Here is a 16,563-nt window from a genome sequence, read left to right as displayed (position 1 = left end):
ATCCATTGATAAGGTGGCAGGAAACATGAACAGATGTGATTTAGTCTTTATTCAACTGAATGGGAATATTTATAAGTTTCCTTGCATAGCTATTAATATAACTGATTACAGGATACAGCCCCAGAGACATTGGGGCAGTGTGTATATACTCTGAAATATTTCACATTTCATGGTATATACACGTTAGCTTTCTAAAACATGAATAATTCTGAATTTCAAAACAAATCCAAGATAAGGGATTGTGGGTTTATATTTTGTTTAATTTATGGTATCCCTCTTCTCTATAAACAGAAGTCATCAATTGTATATTAATATATACATTTAATCCCAAAGTGATCTATACCTTCATTTATTTACTAAGCAAACCTTTGTGGAAGTTTTTCCTCCCCCCAGATTGCCTTCTATATATCATGCACTCTACTGTAGAAACTTAAGACTGAAAAGCTATCCTTGCTCTAGTTAGGAAGGACAGCCATACAAATTGATACTATGGATTTTGCAAATGTGGAGCTTCCATAGTGTAAGTGAAGAAAGTCATTTCCACAATTCAGATAACCAGTTGTTTGCTTAATCTGTTTAAGCATTGTATCTTACACAGTTTATATGCTAATTTTTCAGTGGTAAGATTGTTCTTGTATCAGTAGAGAAGGATGAAGGATCCTAAGGTCTAAAGTAGAGTTTATTTCATCTTAGAAGTTTGGTTATAATTTCAGGCAGGTGAAGGTGAAATTATAGTACCTTGAAAGTTGATAGTGTTAGTTACTCAGTCTTGTCCAACTCTTTGGAACCCCTTGGACTGTAGCCCACCAGGTTCCTCTGTCCATGGAATTTTCCAGGCAAGAATACTAGAGTGGGTAGCCATTCCCTTCTCCAGGAGATCTTCCCAGTCCAGGGATTGAACCCCATCTCCTGCATTGCAGGCAGATTCTTTACCATCTGAGCCACCAGGGAAGCCCCATAGTACCTTGGGCTCACTACAAATTAAATACACTTTCGTTGCATTCCCAGAGACTAGACATTTGGGCATTTTTACCTTTGAGAAAATGTTCTCAAATAATTTTTAACTTCTGACTTCCTTTCCAACTTTTGGGATACATGGAAATTTCTTTTATGTTGATTACTGATTTCAAAAGGGGGAAGCCTTTGTGCTGTTGTTATATTCTGAATGATGTTTTAAGATAATTACTTACGGAATATTCTGTTGTTGGTTTGGGGTTTCTTCTTTTTCATTGGATTTAGAGCTTTACTTCACATCTCCTAGTTTGACTTTTTAGGTAATGAAAAGAAACAAAAAAAGACAGCAGAAGCGTGCAAGGAAAAGGGAAAAAACTAACTGCTACTTTGAATTACTGAAAACTAGAAATGTATTTGCTGTTAAGGGAGTTACTGATTTCCGTATTTAAAATGAATTCTCACACTGGATGAAGACAATATAATAGCAAAAGTAGTTATCAAAATGTTGTAATAGAATTTAAATAATTTTGATAGTTTAAAAGACATATAGCAACAAAATTTCTTTAAAAATTGTCCTAAATTTTGTAACTTTATTTCACCTAAGAGAAAAATTAACAGTTTTTATTACATTTATGTTTGAAAGATTATTCTCAAAGGTTACTTTGGGAATCTGTTCACTTGGGCTGTTATTAATTATAGATCAAGTTCAAGTATATAAAACCTCAGAATGGCTAAAAATATAAATATAGAAATACTATCATTGGTTCCAGGAAAACAGTTAACTGAGCTTTATGTCCAATTAAGGAATACTATTGGGTTGGCCAAAAGGCTCTTTCAAGTTTTTCCTAAGATGTCCCTTGATGAAGAAAAGAACATGAAGAAAAATAATTTATGATGTCATATTTTCTCAATGTGTGCAATAGATTAAAACATTTTTTTCCCTCTCTTTTCCAGTTATTTATCAGAAAGTCTGATGCTCAAGGAGAACAGAACTTCCTTGTCCCAATTACTAGATATAATGAAAAGTAAGTAAAACAGAACGCTTTATAAAATGTTCTTCTATCACAGAGCTACTTTGTAAATAAATAACTTACTGGTATTTTAACTTGAAATTACAAGTTATTGTTTAGATTTACTTATTATTGTATCATGAAGGTGAAGAACAAATAGAAGGCACACGAAGTAGTTTTTACACATAACTTTTTAGGAAAGTGAAAAATATTGAGATTCACAAAGGGTTGAGATTCAAAACAAGGCCCTTTTAAAGTGTATGCAAATATGATGAGCACTAAAAAAGGTCTTAGGGAACTAAAGGCTAATTAAATTTGAAACTTCTATTTTGTAGATAAATTAGCTTTGATTAGTTAATGTGTGCCTAGTCACTTCCTCACCTGATATTACAAAAGCCATGATTCTTAACGGGGTGAATTTTCTTTTTTCCCGTCTATGAACATTCTTGGTTGTTACCACTTTGGGGTGGGGTGTTTGTGGCTGCTACCATCTACTATGGAGGTAAGGGTGCTGCTGTACATTTCAGAACTCACAGTACAGCCCCTTGATAGGCTGAAAAGTGGCTCCCCAAAGATAGCCACGTCATAATCCCTGGAAACTGAATGTGGTTGCTTTATATGGTAAAAAAAAAAAGGGGGGGGGGGGCTTGCAGATTTGATCAAGTTAAGGACATTATCTTGTATTATCCAGATAGAGCCTAAATATAATCACAAGTGTCCCTATTAGAGGAAGGCAAAGGAGGTATGACAGAGAAGGCAATGTAAAGACAGAATAGAGAGATTTGAAGATGCCAGCCCTAAACATTGGAGTAATGTAGCCACAAGCTGAGGAATGCTGCCAGCCACCAGAAAGGCGGGAACAGAAGCCCCCAGAGAAACCCCTGTGCCAGTGTCTGTGCTTTGGCCCAGTGAAACTGATTTCAGACTCGTGGGCTTCAGAACTGTCTGGGAATCCATCCTGTGATTTTAACAAGCCTTACTAAGTTTGTGGTAATTTTTAATAGCAGCCTTAGGAAACTAACACAGCACTTCATGACAAAGACTCATCTAGCCCAAACTGCTGTCAATACTGTCGATGCTGAGAAACACTGTCTTGAGGGTTTGGGTTTTTGTGTGTGTTTTTTCCCTTTAACTTTTTAAAAATATATTTGGGTTAGTTTCAGGTGTATGTCGAAGTGATTCAGTTATATATATATGTGTGTGTACATATATATTTTTTTCAGATTCTTTTCCATTATAGGTTATTACAAGATACTAAATATAGATAGTTCGCTTAGCTGTACGTTAGGTTGAGTTGAGTTAGAACCGCCACCTAACTTACTGGCTAGGTTAGCCAGTCCTCTCCGTTTTCATTCTTGCCTGTGTCACACTGCATGCTCAGGGCTGCTGGGCTATTCTTTAGAGTTAAAATCAGTGTTTCCAAACCGTTTGTGCCAGTTGTCCTTGTTAATAAAATCTGTAATTTAAATACTGAAATATGAGATTGCAGATCTTGATCTTGGATGATGGAGTACTTACATCTTTTATGTTTCAAAAGTCAAGATGCTTCAGACTATGTAAGTTCTTTGCTGGAAATGTTCTTGAGGGCTTCTCTGAGAAAAATGAATTTTTGATTTAAGAATCATAAAACTGTAGGTTTTCAGTTTTACCACTAGAGGGTTCACTTCCAAAGCTAATTGTGATTTGGCCATAGACACAAGGATCAGGGAATTTAGTAGATGTGGCACCCCACTCCAGTACTCTCACCTGGAAAATCCCATGGACGGAGGAGCCTGGTGGGCTGCAGTCCATGGGGTCGCAAAGAGTTGGACACGACTGAGCAACTTCACTTTGGCTTTTCACTTTCATGCATTGGAGAAGGAAATGGCAACCCACTCCAGTGTTCTTGCCTGGAGAATCCCAGGGACGGGGGAGCCTGGTGGGCTGCCATCTATGGGGTCGCACAGAGTCGGACACGACTGAAGTGACTTAGCAGCAGTAGCAGAGATCTTAAAGGTAACTCACTGTGCTGTGTGTATACACGTGACAGTTTTGTTAGTGATTCTCTCAGTAGCTTTATTTTACTCCACTTGTTTTACTATAAGAATAGCTCTTGTTAACACTCAGAGCTTTAATGATATTAAGATATCTTATTCATAATTTTTCACACACAGATACTGTCCTTAGGGTGTTGTCACAAGTATTAATTTAATTGAAAACACTGCTTTACTTGCATTATGAAATAAGTCAGTCACTTGGAGCACATGGCTGACTAACAACAAGCCCTGAATCTCTCATTCCCCTAATAAATCTTGTGGTTTATGGTCTTTGGTTTATTGTAGTTGAATTAAATATAGACTAGGTAGAGGATGTTTCTGCGATTTTAAGTCACTGAATTTTTTAGCTTAATGAGGACATTTTTGTTTTCTTGGTGATACTTCATTGTCTAAGTTTTCCATTTTGTTAAAGCAAAGGATGGCTGACGTGTTTTTACTAAGCATCCTACCTTCATTATCAATTATGTAATAACGGCTTTCTATGTAAATTAGTATACTCAGCCCTCCATCTATCTGTAGGATAGAATGTTATGAATATGGTTGGTGGCAGGGGACAAAGCATGTCTTTACTAAATCATGTAGGGCTTTTTTAACAGCCTGTAAAACTTGAGCAAAAAGTAACCATGGTTAAGATTGGAAAAAAAAATACTAGTATAGCAGGTTTACCTTTTTGCTGTACATGATGTGGGCTAAGCAGCAGATGGCTATAATGACTTGAACGAGAAGTATGGTGGCCATTGGATTTTAATGTGGAACAATATTGAGAATAATCACATTTCAGGAGTGTTTTTGGTTCCCAAAACTAGATGGGAAATTATTTAACCACCTTATGGGAACAGGGCTTTTTATTACCTGGTTTAAATCCTTTTTTTAATCTCCACATAGGCATGAGGAACTTGGTAAAAAAATACGAACCACCCAGACCTGAAGAAGTTGCTGCGCTGAAACAGAAGCTGGAGAGGTGTCACTCTGCTGAGCTTGCACTTAATGTAGTTACGTAAGTAGATGTGAGACTGCCATTTAAGAATAGAGTTGTTACTGTGTCCAGCTAGTCTTTTGGAGAGGGCAATGGCACCCCACTCCAGTACTTTTGCCTAGAAAATCCCATGGACGGAGGAGCCTGGTAGGCTGCAGTCCATGGGGTCGCTAGAGTCGGACATGACTGAGCGACTTCACTTTCATGCATTGGAGAAGGAAATGGCAACCCACTCCAGTGTGCTTGCCTAGAGAATCCCAGGGACGGGGAAGCCTGGTGGGCTACCGTCTATGGGGTCGCACAGAGTCGGACACGACTGAAGCGACTTAGCAGCAGCAGCAGCTAGTCTTTAAAGGGAATTATTTAACTGGTAAGTTTTGTTCATGTGGGGAAGACTGACTTACCCCAAATCTGCTTTTTTTTTTGAGTGGAGATTTCTAATAGGATTAAACACGACATAATAAATTATTTTGAGTTTGAGTTTCAAGAGTATATTCTTCTGCTCTGACTGACGTGTCCTTCAGCTTGCAGGCCCTGTCCTGTTATTCCTTGTGGGATCCATGGGGCAAAGTCTTCCTAGGGAATTCCTGAACCTACTTCTTGCCTTTTTAATCTTTGGGTTTTTTTGTGATCTGGTTATCTCTTCTGAAGAGTAAGTGCACTATTCTAGACTTAACATCTATTAGCTAGGGTAGAGAAACTTGGCATATTTTCTCTGTGGTAATTTTATGCTGAAGACAGAACCAATAGGCAGATGTGCTGTTCAGTGTCTTCTTGCAGCCACAAGGAACACCATAATGCTGCTTTTTTGATTTGTAGGCTGAAAGTGGAAATCACTGTACCTGGGCTCTTTATGCTTTGCAACTTGAAATGTCTACTTAAACCTTTTAGGTGTTTGAACAGTTGAAGATCTGGGCAGGGCAATAGGAATGGTGAAACTTCTCTTCGTGGACTGTAGTCTGTAAAGTTTACTGGGAATTAGCTCTGGCATCTTAACAGTCAAGATGCATTTAAAATGTTTTTGATCTTTATATAATCCCTACACTATCAGATAATATGTAAGCCAGCACAGCATTAAGGCCTTCAGATCAGGTACACATGACTCTTTAAAGTTATAGTGTGTAAAATATGAGACACTTTTATGATATTTGTAGTTGTAACTGCAAAACATGGCTTAGCACAGAACTTAAAATTGGTAAATTTCACTCCTGGGTTTCTGTGGTGACTAGAAGGAAGGAATGGTTACAGAGAAGAAAAATGTTGACTAATGAAAAGCACTGCAGCACTGACTGATAATCTTTTCATGTTGATTTTGACATGGGCTTCGACCAGGGGTTGCCAGACTATAGCCCATACGCCAAGTCTGGGCCAGTGCCTGTTTATAGAAAGTCTCCTTGGTGCATAGGTACAGCCACTGGTTTGCATTATTGTCTATGGCTATTTTCACCCAGTAACAGAGTTGGGTAGTTGTGATGGAAACTGCATGGCCTACATGCCTAAAATACTTACAGTCTAGCCTTTTTAAAGAAAATTTTGTCAACCTCTGAATTAGACCATTGAACTGTTAATGTTAACTCTCATAGCTACGTAGAGGACTGTAATTGAAAATTCTTAATTGCTAGAATTTACATCTTATTCCAGGTGACCATCTGCTTTGTACTGTGTCAGTCAAATCTTGAATGAATACTTAAGTGGTGCTTCTCAAACTGTCTGGAAGGGACTGTTGATTTTATTTCTAGCCCATTACAGATATTTATACTTCGTAAAATGTTACCAATTACTGAAAAAAGAAAAAACACATAAAGATAAGCTTAAATTTTATTAGATTTAACAGTCATAAATTATTCTATCAAATTGCTATAAAGTTTCTAAACATACACTCAGTTTCTGTACTTATTGCACACTGGAAATTGTTCGTGGACCAACAACATCAGTCCATGGACCCACAGTTACAAGCATTGCTTTGGGATAAAATATTTTTCCTTGGTCTTTAAGATTCTTTTATCTTTTTTCAGTATACAAGTAATATATGTTATCATTATTAAAGCCAGTTAATACAGGTAAACCAAAGTTCTCTTTGACCAAACTCCAGTCCCAGTTGTGACCTGAGAGGCATTTACCTCTGCCAAGCTTTTCTCTATGTATGTGTAGAAGAAATAATTTTCCATTGTTATCATATAAATTGTACAACATTTAATACTGTCAATCTTTAACTGTTGCCAGTCTGGGTAAAAAAGAAAATAGTATCTTTTAGTTTTCATTTCCCCTATTACTTTGAGGCATTGATATTTCTGTGTTTAAGAATCACTTGTGTGTCTTCTGCATTGCATAATTATAAGCCCTACTCAATTTCCCGGTGTCATTTTCTTGACGTTTTTATATGTATCATACAACTATTTTCTTCCGTTGTTCCTTTCACTTTGTGATGTAGGCAACATGTCTTTTGCTTCACACTCTTAACATCTAAATACCTTTTCTTACCCTAAATTATTATTTTGCCTTTTGTTCAGCTGTAAAAACCATTTACAATTATTTGTGCCTGGTCTGAGGTAGAAATCTCATAATATTAAAATTTTTGTTCAAATAAGTAACCCATTGTACCAGCCATTTAAAATTCTCTTTGATTTTCTTAGTTATTTTAAATACTCGTTTATTACAGGTTAAATCCCTGTGTATACCTCGTTTTTCACCTGTCTGCTGTGATCGTTGATCTGTGATTCTTTGCTGATACAGTCAGCCCTCTGGATGCAGAGCACCACTGTACCATTGCCATTTTATATAAGGGACTTGAGCATGTGAGGATTTGGGTATTCTAGGGGTTCCTGGAACCAGTCCCCCTCAGATATCAAGGGACAACTGTGCCACATTTTTAATTACCATAGTTTACAAATATAGGTGTATATTTTGATGTCGTGAAGGACAAAATCCCCCTTGCTTTGTTTTCAGATTCTTTTGCTAATCTTTCCCAGGTCCGAGTTTGACTTGGTAAGTCCACAAGTCATTGTTTTTGGAGTGTAACTAGAATTGCATTGAATTCAGAGAGTAATTTGAAAGAGTTTTCCTATCCGAACTTTTCACCTCTTTCCATTTATCCAGGCTTTGGTCTTCAGTAAATATATCTCATAGCCTTGCTAACTTATTCTGTTGCCCATATTAGATTGTTTATTGATGGCTGCTTAATTATAGGAAGAAGAGAAAAGGTTACGAAGATGATGATTATGTTTCAAAGAAATCCAAACATGAGGAGGTATGTTCTCCAAAGGTAAAATGTAAATTACTGTTGTATATTCTGGTACAACCGTAATGTTAAGGTTTTATTGTTCTCGAGTACAAGCATTATAGAGAGAGGTACTGGAAAGCTTTCTTTTGTATCTTTTATTAATCTTGGCCATTATTGGAGGAATTTTTCTCACTTCTGTTTTGGCCTGTTCTGAAGTAGTATAATAGTTACTTGATGAAGAATCCTTCCTAAGGTTATAGAAGGTAGTAGATATACTAGAAGGTAGTAGATATACTTCTTGATCTTCAAGGAGTCTTCTCCTACCCTTGTTTTAAGAAAATTGTACATGTCAAGTCAGATAATGAATAATCAGACCCAGAATGTCACAACTGAAACATTGATTCTTGTCACTAGGCTAACCTGGTAAGACCACATCATATTATTATAAGGTTAAACTGCTACATATTTTCCTGATTTATTTACCTTATATTCAACAAAGCAAAAGAACAATTTCCTAAAGAGAGGCAAGAAGGTAAACAATACTGGTTATGTTTCAGTATACTGTTATCCTTATGACATTTTCTTTCCTTCTTAGGAAGAATGGACTGACGATGACCTGGTAGATTCTCTCTAGCCATTTGAAATTGATTTGTCAGTGCTAACTAATCATCAGATGGATGAAGCATGTCTGGCATTTAACTTTATTTGTGAAAGCATCAAAATATATTAAACTTTTCTATTTATGTTATTTAAAATTTTTTCCTTTCAGGGTAGCTTTATGTGAAATAAAACATCTTCAAAGGAGCCAGAGTAACACCAGGTTTGGGTAACCTTAACCCATCATGATTGATAACAAATTAAAGCTGTAATTTGCCAATGTTGTTTTATATAAAGTGTCATAATCTAAAAGTTGTTATAGCATTTAATTATTTAACTGTGATCTTAGTTTCTAGAGTTGGAACCAAATTATGATGTTCAGTCAGTTTTTTTGGCTAGAAAATGGGGTTAAAGAAATTCTTAGAAACGCAATTGTCCTAAATCCCGATTTTCCAGATACACGCCTCTCCTCAGTGTCAGTGCATCCCAGGATATGCTTTTCCATCAAGTATAGGTACCATTTAATTACAATTCAAATTTTGAAAGTAAAATTTACTATATGCATATTCTTTAATAATTGTTTGTATTTTAGGCTTGAGCTTTTTGGTTTTAGTTTCCTTCTCATTGAGAAATGAGAGGAATAAAATTCATAAAGTATGATCTTAGGAAAGTGAAGGGGGAGAAGCCGAAACGGACGATCCTCCAGTACAGTCCGGATGAAGCAGCAGTGCTGCCAGGCTCTAGACAGGAAGGCAAACTGTCCACAGTTAAGTAGCTTGTTTCTCTTTTAGGTCACTAAAGTTTGGCATCAGAGCAAGGTCCACATTTATCTCTGAAGATTTTCCTACCAAGCCCCTTAAAAAAAAAAAAAACGTTTAGAGGTTTTATTTCATCATTGATCAGCTAAGTGACTCTAAGTCCTACAAAGGTAAATAACAAGTTTTTTATTCCAGTTTTAAGAGATAAGCATGTCATTATATATGAAAAGCAGGGTGTCTTTCTTTATATTTGTGTGTTTTTGTTTTTGTTTTTTTTTAATAAAAGGCAGGAGGAGTTGAGATCAGGAAAGGGCAGGTAGGTTAGTATGGTTAAAACTGAGGTGTGAGTAGAGGGAGAGAACCAAATTGCCAAGCACTCAAATCGGGACCTTTTTATTTTCAAAACGTTTTCAGAGATCTCACTAGCCTGTGTCCCTTCTAGTTTATCCTAGAACACCAAAGGAGTCCATATGGCATACCACTGTCTAGCTGAAAAGAAAGGAACACTGCATATGCTGCGTATTTTGGTAACACTGTTCAACTTGTAATTGCAGCTACTTTAGGGCTGCTGCTGCTAAGTCGCTTCAGTCGTGTCCAACTCTGTGCGACCCCATAGATGGCAGCCTACCAGGCTTCTCCGTCCATAGGATTTTCCAGGCAAGAGTACTGGAGTGGGGTGCCATTGCCTTCTCCATTAGGGCTAGCTACCTCCATACAAATACCAGCATTTAATACTTAAAATTATACTGTGTAGAAATTTTGTGAACCCTCAATTTTAACACTGTATTCTATCCCTCTAATGCTTAAAATACAGGAAGAAATAGTGTTTCTGTTAGAACATAGGCCTTTAGAAAATTTTTCTTTATTGTGGGAAATGCTTTTCTCAATACGTACTTGTTTAGAACCACCTTGTATGCCTTGTCTCCCCCTGGACAATTATGGGAGGGAAAGAATTGTTAACAAATACATAATGAATGAATAGAATCCTTCAAAAGAGACCATTAGCCAGAAAAAAAAAGCTCAAATTTTATCTTTTCCCTGGGCCTTGCTCTGGTACTAAATTTTGAACTGCCCCTAAAGGAGGAAGAAAATAATTAATGAAATTAAATGTTTAGCTGTATTTAGACAGAAGTAATCAATTTTAAGATATCCCTTGGTTTTATTTTAACTTAACCCTGTGAATAATTCACAAAAATACACATACAGAAGCAAATAAAACTATACAATCAAACTAAATATCCAGCAGATACAACAAGTAGTCAGAAGGTCAAAGATGGATAGTTGTTCAGTGGCTGATCAAATTGTTCGCATAATTTAAAAAAATCAACTTGGACTTAATGAATATGTTCAAGGAAAGTATTCCAGGTTTTTTTTTTAACATACAAAAGAAATTGGTCATTTATAAATGGTTGAATGGGTAACATGCATTGATCAGTACACAATGACCAATAATATTTATTGAATTCAAACTATTTACTGTTGTAAACATTAAACAAAAGCATTATGAGTTCTAAATACAGTCTTTGACAATTCCAACAAAATAAGTGGTACGTTTAAAAAATAAAGCTGATGAGCAATAGATCCACTCTATATATTTTCTTTCAACAGTTCCAGCAGAGAGAGCACAGTTATTTTAAAAAAGTATACAGCAAGGATTGTTCCTATTGTAATGGCAAATTCTGGAAACTGTAAATACAAATAGTCATTGAACAGTCAGACGGTCATATTCCTAATTCAGGAAGAAGTAATGTAAGAACAGTCTGCAATCCAGTTATACTCAATTGTCAACAGAGAATGCTTTTTCATAGTTCTTTTCTCAAGAAACAGCAAAACTTTGGCAATTGAATGTATTGAAAATATATTTTCAAAGTTCAAGATACAGTCATAACATTGTGTGAAAGGTGATCTGTACACCAAGGCTCAGAGGTTGGTAAAGATAGCTTACAAAGCTGCTGGAGCAGTTACCAGCAGAATCTTGAGTTCTATTTGCATAGCTCACACATCACTGGAATGTGGAAAGGTGTGCTATTTTTTTGGCAAGAGCAAAGGAGACATTATACTGATGTGATTTACCATTTTGGGCATGCTGAATCCATGCAGAACACTGCGGCGAAGGCTGCTACCTGACATCGTTAGTTTTTGTATACTGGTTTTGTTTTTGCTGAAGCAGTTCTGTTATAGCCAGAAGCTTTTTCAGTACATGCTAGACAAAGAAAAACAATATGAAAATAATGAGTAAATAAATGAAAGCTCTGTCAAATCTCAGGGATGGGAAACCTGGATTTGAAAAATACCATATGAACTCAAAGGGATTCATAAAATAACATTACCATTCTACTCAAAAAAAAGCATACAATTTTAAGTATGTATTACTCAGTCCTTGACTGAATATTTCTGGCCATGTTATTTTGGTTAAGATATAATTTTTTACTCTCTAAACAAACTCATTTCTGTTGGCATTCTCGTATCTACTTAGGCCTGAACAATCTCTAGGATAGAACATCTTATCAGAAGACAGATTTATCATTATAAATAACACACCTCAAGCCCTGTAAGAGCACATAAGGGCAATCAGGCTACAGTCTAATGAACGCTATAATCAAACGCTATAATCATGAAAAGAATGACAACACTGGGCCTAAAATTAAATCATTCAGCTCCTTTATCTTTCTTAGAAAGTCTTAATTGGGCCAAATTCTCCAAAAAATAATTTTTTTTTTTTTTTAAAGTATTCAAGGCAAGCCATATAATAAACCCAACTCCAGTGTAGCAAGAAGGCAATTCACATGCCGACAGCATAGAAGTAGGTCTATGGCACATACTAGGGGCTTCCCTGGTGGCTCAGAGCTTAAAGCGTCTGCCTCCAATACGGGAGACCTGGGTTTGATCCCTGGGCTGGGAAGATCCCCTGGAGAAGGCAGTGGCACCCCACTCCAGTACTCTTGCCTGGAGAATCCCATGGACAGAGGAGTCTGGTAGGCCACAGTCCACGGGGTCGCAAAGAGTCGGACACGACTGAGCCACTTCACTTCATGGCACATATTCTGCCTGAGCTTCTAAAGTGATTGGAACCTAAGTGAATTGTGCTGTTATTATCTAAACTGGGAAGAAACGAGAATTGTAGAATCTCAGATTGAGGAGAACTCAGAATCACTGAACTCAACGTGTTAACCTCTCCTGTAAGGTCCCTGCCACATGTCGGCCACCGGTGGCACTGCTTAGTTTTTAAGGCCGTATTCCAGAATCTCTGGATCTTGAAATGTTTTTATCAATCTTAAAACGCATGCATAATTCTCATGTGTTTGACAGCTTGCAAAGTTACCTGGCCATGCACGGTGTGCGTGTGTGACAGAAGCAGACAGAAAAACACTACATCACTACTGATTGACTGTTCGCTCACTTACCACTTCCATACACACCACCAAGCGTATAAACACCTCTGTTTTTTCAGTCGAGTTCACATTAGCTTAGAAGCAAGGTTTGACATTTTGTGGTATCAAAAATATGTAATCTTGATCTGGGCTTATCATTCCTGTTTGCTGAGATCTTTGTGGATTTTGATTCAGAGTCTTAAAATTTTAATATAATTAATAAAGTAAGACTAATTGTAATTTAGCTATTTATCAGCTCTCAAAGAATCTTATACTGATATTGTGCTTACATGTAAAGAAATAATATTGTTAACAAAGGCTTGCAAAAACCTACCTGTTGTGCACCACGCTCATTACTGAGCGTCCGCAGTTCATCTGAATGGGCCACACAAATCTCATGCAGTGCTGCTAAATCACGGCAAAGGTCAGTTCTAGAATGCTCTGTAGTGTCCGGAAGTTCAGGTACATTCTTTAAGGGAATCATAAAACTGCGTTTAGAAATACGACACTACTATCTCTTCTGAAAAGATCCTAACTGGTACAGTAGATAAAATTTAATACATAATAATCTCTTAAAATTCAATTTGATAGATTTTATGACCTCAATATTCACACAAAAATCAGGTTTCATTTTCTTCAATCACAGGACAAAATATTGTGCACTATTACTGCTAGTCTAAGCAAATGGTTTTTCTAATTTTTTTTAAATCTATGAAGAGTTTTTTTGTTTTTTTTTTAAGAAAAAAAAATCTGGAGGGTAAATAATGCAAGCATTAACTCTTTAATGTGGATTAAAGGTAACCCAAACTTAAAATTCCTAGGCTCTTTCAGACTGACTTTCATGATTAAACGGGTATAATTTGTCCAAACTCATCAGCACATATAAGAGCTACATGACAAGTGTTATGAGAACCGTTCAGGTCTATAATTATCTGTGGACTACGCCACAAACACATAACTAACATATAGAAATCAATGTTAATTATCTTCAGATAAGCTTCATAAAGTACCTTAGTGTCAATACAGTACTACCAGACTGAATACTGATTTTACTGTTTCAAGTTCCACTACTTTGTTAAAGCAGCAACAGACTGACACAGTGGTGAGGCGGGCAGCTAAGAAGATAACGGAAGACGAGCCAGAAACTGGAAAATGACACAAGAAATCCAAAAGCCACAATACTATATTCTTGGTGAAAACTACTTACCATAAGAATAAATGATTATAATCAAATGAAATAATCTGTTTAGGAAGGTAGACAAAAATATGCAGCCTTTGAATTTTTTTTTTCCAGTTCTGGATAGAGAAGCTTTTAGGTGTCAAAATACTTAAAAAATTATATACATACCCCTAGTTCATCTAAAAACATGATCATGCGATGTTTATTACTTTTGATGAATGGATTGACACCTTCCATGTAAGGCTCCTAAAAATATAAAAATAAAAGTCTTACTATATGGATGAAAAGCATCTGATCTGTAACAAAAACCATACATATAGTAAAAATTCTTATAAGTCATATTATCAGTAGCAGAACATATTTGTAAGAATTTAATCATAAAATGACTATTTTCCTTCTAATATAAGCAAGCAGCTATTCTAAGGAATAGGGGTATATTTTTAATGAGCAAATTCTGGATGAAAAAAAGTTAGCATACATAGCCTAGCAGAAACAAACTGTTTATATGTAGGTCGTTCAAAAATAATTACTGAGAAAATAATTACTTGCCAAGTACCCAGAGGTTATTAGAATCTAGCAGAGAATATAATAAATTAAAATACAGTATGATAAGGACTGCAATAAAAAATTAGTACTCAAAACCTGCCTCAGAATTCAGATACATTCAAAAGCTAAGTCAGGCTACAAACTGCTTCTTTCTAAAGTCTTAAACCTATTCTAAAACATGCTATGTTACAATAGGAGCTTGTGTTTAGTATTAACACAAGCTCTTTTAACCTCAGTAAAGTGAGGTAAGGACCTAGACGTGAAAAATCATATAGTCTAAAAGTGATGAAATAAGGAACCACAAAGTAGTATGCCTATCAGATTGTCAAAAATAAAAGAGTAGTAATAGCTGAGTTTTGGCAAGGCTGAGAGAAGCAAAAAGTCTTCTTACTTAGTAATTCTGCTCCAAAGTTCATTTAAAGAAATAACTGGACAAGTTTGAAAGGAAGTGTGTGTGTGTGTGTGTGTGTGTGTAGAAAGATATAGATATAAGGCACAGTGACAAACTGGAAGTCATCTAAGTTAATAAAAATAATTACATATTTCCAGATACAACAAGAAGTTTAATAATGACAGAAGCAGGTGACATATTAATAGTCAATTGTCCTTAGTAGGATCACATATGGGTTGTTTAAAAACTCATCTAAATTTTAATATTACAGAGAATGTTTAGTATGTAATACGTAACTAATCAACTGGATACATTTTAAAATATGGTCATTGATTATACTGGAAATTATACTGAAAAAACAGTTTTCTATACTAGCTAAAACAGTGGTTTTAAAAATTCCATTATTAAAATTAAAATCTAAAAACATTAAATATGTGAACATACCAATAATATCATAAATTATCTTTATGAAATATCCACTGTTGAAAATTTACTTACATTTTATGGTTTTGTCATGTTGAGGTTTCACTCAAAAATGACATTTTAAAGTATCAAAATGTTTTTACCTTAGCTCCAAATTCCACAAGATTTGCTAAGTTCTGCACAGACTTAGCCACTAATGTCAGTGTTCTTGCAGCAATAGGAGACGGGGAATCTATAAGAGAATTGGGCACAGCTAATGACACCAACTCCAAAGGTACTTCCAGGTAAACCATTATAAATTTAGCACTTTAATATTTCTTTACAGTTAAAAATACTAACATTCTTCCATTCAGAATGCAATTTTTTTGGCAAGTGTATGACCTGTATGAATCAAAAGAGCTTGATTTAAAGGGGGGAAACCAAACACACTTATTAGCACCTGTAGTTTGTGAAAAGGGTACTACAAGGCTCAGCAATTCCCAACTGGTTGATAGTATTATAAAATACCTCAAAACTTTATCACTAAAAAGACTGTCACTCCACATACCTTTTGGGGACAATTCACAAATTGTGAATTTCAACCCACCCAGGTTGTCAATTTGCAATATGAACAGTGTCCTGCTCCCAGCCTCCAGTGAGTCAAGTAATTCACTTTAAAGCTCAATAACAAAAATAAAGTCTGGAATCTCTGCTTTATTTTGAGGAGAAAAACATATATTGACAGTAGGATGTAAATGAAAAGTATTTGTCTATTAATTTTAAGCTCTGAAACGAAATTGTTTTATAGTAAAAGCCTACAGATAGCCTATCTGGCTGCCTGATTTTAGATTGTATTCTTTTTATCTTAAGCTGCTAAACAATAAATAATATTGCCTAGTGGTTCAGAGTCCAACATTCAGATAAACACATCTCTCCAAAAGAATTCTAAACCCTTAATTCTTAATAGACCCAAAGATTTAACCATTTTAGTAGCAACAGTAAGTATTTACAAAGATACAATGGCTATAAAGGTAAAATTTAAGATATTCCAAAAATGTTTAATACAGTTTTAAGCTTCAAATTATAAAGACAAAAATGCTTCAGATTCCTTCTGCTAATAAT

At 35.7% G+C, this 16,563-nt stretch overlaps 2 protein-coding genes across 11 annotated transcripts in view; one reads left to right on the top strand and one right to left on the bottom strand.

Annotated features, from left to right (window-relative positions):
* The window catches only part of CCNH (cyclin H), a 227,423-nt gene extending 218,318 nt beyond the window's left edge, over positions 1 to 9,105 (top strand). For 2 of the 7 annotated variants that reach the window (XM_055563646.1, XM_055563654.1), the window contains 4 exons: positions 1,909 to 1,979; positions 4,886 to 4,997; positions 8,163 to 8,238; positions 8,792 to 9,105. In XM_055563646.1, the coding sequence (XP_055419621.1) occupies positions 1,909 to 1,979; positions 4,886 to 4,997; positions 8,163 to 8,238; positions 8,792 to 8,830 (298 nt within the window). In that variant the 3' untranslated portion in view covers positions 8,831 to 9,105. Of the gene's footprint in view, positions 1 to 1,908; positions 1,980 to 4,885; positions 4,998 to 7,635; positions 7,775 to 8,162; positions 8,239 to 8,791 lie in introns of those variants that run through there. The other 5 variants (XM_055563632.1, XM_055563627.1, XM_055563610.1 and 2 more) reach the window with 5 other exon arrangements.
* Positions 6,777 to 16,563, bottom strand: part of RASA1 (RAS p21 protein activator 1) — a 115,896-nt gene continuing 106,109 nt past the window's right edge. For 3 of the 4 annotated variants that reach the window (XM_055563579.1, XM_055563596.1, XM_055563589.1), the window contains exons 22-25: positions 15,606 to 15,694; positions 14,271 to 14,348; positions 13,257 to 13,391; positions 10,691 to 11,754 (exon numbers count right to left, since the gene is read on the bottom strand). In XM_055563579.1, the coding sequence (XP_055419554.1) occupies positions 11,671 to 11,754; positions 13,257 to 13,391; positions 14,271 to 14,348; positions 15,606 to 15,694 (386 nt within the window). In that variant the 3' untranslated portion in view covers positions 10,691 to 11,670. Of the gene's footprint in view, positions 9,649 to 10,690; positions 11,755 to 13,256; positions 13,392 to 14,270; positions 14,349 to 15,605; positions 15,695 to 16,563 lie in introns of those variants that run through there. The other variant, XM_055563582.1, reaches the window with a different exon arrangement.

The sequence above is a fragment of the Bubalus kerabau genome, chromosome 1, assembly GCF_029407905.1.
Source record: "Bubalus kerabau isolate K-KA32 ecotype Philippines breed swamp buffalo chromosome 1, PCC_UOA_SB_1v2, whole genome shotgun sequence".
NCBI classification, from domain to species: Eukaryota; Metazoa; Chordata; class Mammalia; order Artiodactyla; family Bovidae; genus Bubalus; species Bubalus kerabau.
Note: the sequence above shows the minus strand (reverse complement) of the source record. Positions and strands in the feature narration are given on the sequence as shown.